At 42.1% G+C, this 5,992-nt stretch overlaps 1 protein-coding gene across 1 annotated transcript in view; it reads left to right on the top strand.

The window, feature by feature from the left end:
• The first annotated feature begins 4,137 nt into the window (after positions 1–4,137).
• ptpn20 (protein tyrosine phosphatase non-receptor type 20) overlaps positions 4,138–5,992 on the top strand; it is a 32,888-nt gene continuing 31,033 nt past the window's right edge. Inside the window, exons 1-3 of the mRNA XM_067236577.1 lie at positions 4,138–4,261; positions 4,441–4,604; positions 5,114–5,179. Of these exons, the coding sequence (XP_067092678.1) occupies positions 4,138–4,261; positions 4,441–4,604; positions 5,114–5,179 (354 nt within the window). The remainder of the gene's footprint in view (positions 4,262–4,440; positions 4,605–5,113; positions 5,180–5,992) is intronic.

Below are 5,992 nucleotides of genomic sequence, written 5' to 3'. Positions count from 1 at the left end.
ATCTATTCCGTTGTTCGGCTTGAAAACATGACCTCACCGAATGCGCTACGTTTCATTCTATCCACTGACGGGCCGTCCGCGCAATGCAGAGGGCATGCGTACTACGTCACTCTACGCACTAGCGCTCCTAACACTACCACCCTTTTAAATGACATTTATGTATGTATATTCATTTAATCTAAATTTTCAAAGCAATTTACAGACCATAAGACACTCACACTCAAGAAACACACACAAACGCTACAAAATGTAATGCAAACGTAACCAGATTTATTTTAAATATGCGATGATTTATTGTGTATTTTACCAACATCTCAATAATAAATAGCCTAAAACAATTGTTATAGGCCTACATTAATACCAGACACCAGAATAATAAAGTTACACATCCTGTGACTGCTGCCTAATCAGGATGCTTTCCAGGCTGCTAGAGGGCGTGATTAAATTAGGACATTAGATAATATTACATTATTTCAAAGTTGAATGCCTCTTCCAAGAAACTAATATTTTTTTTCCTTCACCTTCTCGCATAGGCTAAACTACAAAGTTGTAAGGTTTCGTTAAACTGAGTGTCAGGAATGTATCCGGTTTTTATAGATTTGATTGTTCTGCACCATGCCCTTTGAATACTTTATGCCTACCGGCTGCAGCTAGAGCTACTATAGGCTAGCATGCTGTGTTCTAGCAGAGCAAGTTTATTCTTACCCCATGATCGAAGAACTCCGTCAGGAACGGGATGAGCATCGTGCAGAGCCGTAGCCAGTGAGGCCTAGTGAGTCGGTATATGTTTGTTATTCTTTAGCAATTGGTTTTACTACCTGCCACTGTACTCTCGCGGCTTGCGCGTTGGGACACAGTCGTCGGACAGATTAGGTAAATTGGTTAGCCGTGATCGGAGATTTTCCCAACCCGCTATTGGCGGGCTCGCGCCTCTGACCTGTCAGTGGCGCGAGTAATCCAATTAAGTATTTAGAGAGCGGGGCTAAGAATAGTCTCAAATAGCCTACTGAAAAAGTTTCGAAACACCGAATGACTATATCTCATGCATTTGTTATAGAGGAACTGCTCGTGGTGCAATTTTAGAGTATGACACCATTTAGTTCGTAGCCGCCATGCGTTTTGATGGAGAGGCGTAGATAAAGCTCTTAGTTACCGGATAGGACGCCAAACAACACCATGGTATGATCCTTGGGATTATATTCGAGCTGTGGCGGGGGCTGTGGATCTAACCGACAGTAGAATTCAACACATATGATACCAGGTAAGATTCCATACCGAGGAGCCGTTGAGTCGCAGTGTGTAAACAGATCTATCTAAAGCTGTCAGTCTGCAGTTTTGATTGAGGAGTTGATTGATTGTTTGCGGTCTAGAACGTGCTGTTCTGAGGCCTGTGTTTAAGAAGTTTTAATATACTGTCGACAAAGGAAAAAGTTACATAGGTTGAGATACACGTTATATATCGTGTTATTTTTATAACATTGCTTACTGGAATATATATAAAAAATAAAAAAAAACACTCAACATTGGTAGACTTATAAATACTTTACTGTGAAGTTTGCATTACATTTAATAATCTTCTGCTACTCACATGAAATTAAACTTTGTTTATTTTGCAAAAGTTGTCTCTGATGTAAAAGTTAGGAAGGTCACTAGACACTCCCACGCCTCTCACACAGTAATTACATTGGTAACTCATCCATCATGTTTGTTTATATATCTGTAAGGAGATGGTTTGGAAATAATGATTGTGATTGCCAGGCAAGAAAGTACCATTTATAATTGTAATTGTCTGTAAGCATTAGCAACACACGTTGAGTTGCACGTTGAGGCTCGTAAAGCTGATGCCGATGGCTTCTTTTCATGGTCTCTAGGTAACTAGATCACAAGGCTACCCAAAGTACACAACATACCACTGTTCCATCATGGGTTTATTTAAAAACCAAACAATGTAGACATAACCACTCTATGCAGACATCGTAACACCAAGTCACAAGCCAAACCCTCTCTCAGGAGAATATCCTTTATGGCACACTCATCATCATCTCAGAGGTTGGCCATGCATTAGGGTATTACATTATAAAGTTGACTGCCTCATGCATGTGTCACATCTTTCAGACACCTGTGTGGATGGCTCGTGATTTATCAGGTGCATGGTGTGAATGGTAACCACGGCTTAGCTGTCTTGGTTTCAGCTTCAGACACACAACACATATGTCAGCATTTCCCACCTTCCTCACAAAGTAACAACATTATTACCAATTTACACTTCCTTCACAGGATGAAAAGGAAGCAATTCATATTTAATAAATCAACCTATTGATACCTCCTGTGTATGCACATTTGTTATGCATGTGATGTAATTATGTAAGAGCTTACTGCAGCCCGAAGTTGTAGCCCTTAAGGTTACATACATACAGAAATAAGATAGACTTAAATATGTTTGTGCTTCTACAAGCTAACTTCTTTTTGAATAGTTTTAGGATACGACAATGGAGCAGGAATGCTGTAGCCCACACCAGTGTCCCAACAGTCATGCATGAAACACCTAGAGGTGATTACCTCCTTAAATATACAACCTCTGTACCCATGCTGACCTTCTTTACTGGTAAAGCTGACTAGGGACATGCATGGTAGATTCAGGACATATGATAATACTTCATGTTGATTATGTGGAGAATTGTATTACTGCTGTCCTTACCTAGCAGACAAAACCAACATGCCACTGCTCCAAGTTCCAGCACTTGTAATGAGCAACTCTTAGCCACACATAGATTTGAATGCAAGATACATAGTGTCGAAGGAAAATATCGTCCTCTGATGCTAACATTTGATTTGAATATTTTATCATTAGTAAACAAGTGTACCTGGAATGGTTATTGTTTGTTTGTCATGCTGTTGTTTTGCTTGGCCAGCACCCTAGGACAAGTTGTGTGCCCAATTCCACTCAAACATACCTACATGATGTGGATCAGGAACTTTAAATCAATTTAAATGTAATTCTTTCAGAAGGTTGTGGAATTATCTAAAGAAATGTGTAGGTTGGCTATAAATATGTTTGGAATCGAGGCCTAGAACAGTGTTACTTTGTGTTTACCTGTCTCCCAGCTTAATTCTTTTGGGTCAAGGGCTCAGCTGACAGGGGTGGGAAGGCAATATAGAGATTTAGTCACTAACATTTCCTTTCGTTTCCTCAAGGTGGTTCAAGTTAACAGGCTGAAGCTAAGACACAGTCCCTGGTATTAGCTGTCCATGTATTGAACCTGCAGATTTGTCTTTGGTGTCTTTGGTTATTAATCTAAGGTACGGTGTCTGTTTGTTCGATCGCCACCAAGGTGAGAAATCTAGCAGTCACTGTGGTTTAAGTTGTCTCCACAGCCAACCAGCAGGTCTGTGTCCGGCTCAAGGAAAGCCTATTATGGGATGGGTGGGATCCGAGGGGCTGTGGCAAGGCAATTGGAATCCAATCACAAAGGTGCACTGTTGGTGAGCCTTCTGTGAAGTGAGCCTCAGGAAGAGCCCAGCACAGCAGACAAAACGACAGGAAGTACAGGAGGATCACATGAAAGGGTGTGGAAAACTTGTTTTCTGACTTGTTGGTTGTTTTGTCCTCTGATGCGTAAGTAGTGAGTCTGATTGACGGGGCTTTGTCTACAAGTGTGTAGTTTATGTGCTTGTTTGTCCTTGATTGTGTGAGAGTAAGAAAGAGAGAGAGACTGATTTACTTACGTGCACATACCTCCTTTCCCTAGGCGAATGTGGTGAGTCTGTGGGAGTTCAGGTTACTGAATGTTTGTAACTCAATGACCATATTTGTGCATACATGTGCAAGCTTGTGTGAGTGTGTGTTTGTGGTGGTGTCCATGAGCATGAGTTGTTGTTGACAAACCTTCATTCCCGTGTTGCCAGGTTTGTTTATGCTAAAATCTGTTGTCCAAGATTGCCTCTTGACAGGTCGACAGCACCTCGAATGTCAAGTGTGTGTGGTGGTGTGTACTGTGTGTGTTTGTTTGTCCATGCACATGTCCGTGAACGTGTGTTGCTTTCCGACCTCGGTCCTTGTGTCCACAGGTGTGTGTGTTGCTCTCTGACCTGTGTTTGTGCATCCGCAGGTGTGTGCGGTGGGTGTGTGCAGCCAGGATGAGTAGCACGTTTGTGACCCTGGCGGAGGTGCTGGAGGCCAGGGGAGGCCCTCTCCTGGAGGACGAAGTGTGGTCTCTGCTACTGGGCACCGCTGAGTCTCTGGTGGACGTCTCCTACAAAGGTAAGACCTGGAACACTATCCACCTGCTCCTGGTATACAGCTACGGGCTGCCCTACAGCTGGCCTACGATGCACGGTGCCAGTCTATTACATTGGAACCATCATTTTAGGCCGCAGAGTTTAGGCATGGTACAGAGGGTCTGTCTAATGGGTCATGAACTGTCTCCTCTTCGGGTCTAGGGCACAACAGCATGTCCACCATCATAAGCCCCTCCTCCCTGTTGCTCTCAGCCACTGGCACGCTGGCATTTAAGAACTGTGCCCTATCAGACCAGGTGACCACATTCACTGCCCCGGAGATGCTGCAGGGCAGAGCCAGCTCAACCAAACCTGCTATGGAAAAGGTACCTCTACCGGTCCATACACGTTTAAACAACAGGCGGTCAGTCGTTCAGTTACTGTCCATAGACAAGTTGCTTCATAGTCACAGTCAACTCTACCAAGAGTTACGTCTACTTCTAGTAGCTTCTCCAGATTCTGGAAAAAGAACACTGCCTAGACTGTACAGACAGCCTAATATAACCTTATGATCCTGGTGGCCTCTCTATTGAAAGCTTGGATAAAAGACAGAAGGTGGTGTTTTGATCCCATCTAGTGGCAGGAGGGAAGAACTACACAATGCATGGCTGCGACAGCCTGTTTATTTGTTCTTTAAATCCAGAGGGAGAGTTGCCTGGATGATTTCATCAGCAGAATTTCCTTCACACAGTCTTAACCTTATAGTTAACCAGCATATAACAAATAGATTCTTAAGAGAGCCTTTAAAGACTTGTCTACTATGTGTCTGTGAAACCGGACCAATGTTTTCCTTCTGTAGCTGTTTATGGTTAAATGGTCTCTGTCTCTCTGCCAGATGCTGGTGTATTCGTTAGGCATGACTCTGTACTGGTCTGTCGACTACCATCTTCCTCAGAATCAGGTGGGTGCCCTTTATATTTAACATTTTATTAGCAGACGCTTTAATCCACAGCAACGTACAGATATGTATGACAGAAGATCAAGGATCAAAAGCGCATGGTAACTTGTTCCAATATCTTTGAGTCCCCCCTTCCCTGTAAGTCCCCGGAGTCCGCATTGCTCATGCTCTTGTCACCATGGTAGCCTCCATTCCAGTGAAAAATATGTCAAATTTACTAGCAGTAAATGAGAGACCCTCTAATACCATGGAACTATAATTTTTTTGGGATCCAATTAAGACAGTTTTTTTTTTACTATATCATTTGTGTAAAATAGCTGCAGTATTGCCCGTCAGCAGTGATTCATGTGAGCGGAATTTCTCAACTCTAAAGCTGGTCAAGAATCACTTACGTTCTACCATGGCTGAGAGTAGATTTTCAAGTCTAGTTATACTTAGTATAAGGTCAAAACATGCTAAGTGTCTTGATCTGGATGACATTGTGAGACAATTTGCTTTCCAACATGTCAATCGCTGTATTGTTCTTTTTTAGCTACATGACCTGATGGTTGGACTTTGGAATTGAATATGTAATACATGAATTGTTTTGCTGCTGAATATGTTATAGCTGACATTGTTTTAAGTCGTATTCACGGTAAACCTGAATTGTTTTTTTACATTCGTAGATATGTGTTTTATGTATAAAAAATAAAAAAAATATTTTGGCTTATTGTAATAATAGTTTTCACTATCTGGATTTGTATAAATAAAAGGGACATAATCGACAATAGAATGATATGCCACCCTTGATTTCCAACTTGCCACCCCTTGTAAAAC

The sequence above is a fragment of the Osmerus mordax genome, chromosome 5 (assembly GCF_038355195.1).
Source record: "Osmerus mordax isolate fOsmMor3 chromosome 5, fOsmMor3.pri, whole genome shotgun sequence".
NCBI lineage: Eukaryota > Metazoa > Chordata > Actinopteri > Osmeriformes > Osmeridae > Osmerus > Osmerus mordax.
The sequence above is the reverse complement of the archived record's forward strand: the minus strand, read 5'-3'. Positions and strand labels throughout refer to the sequence as shown.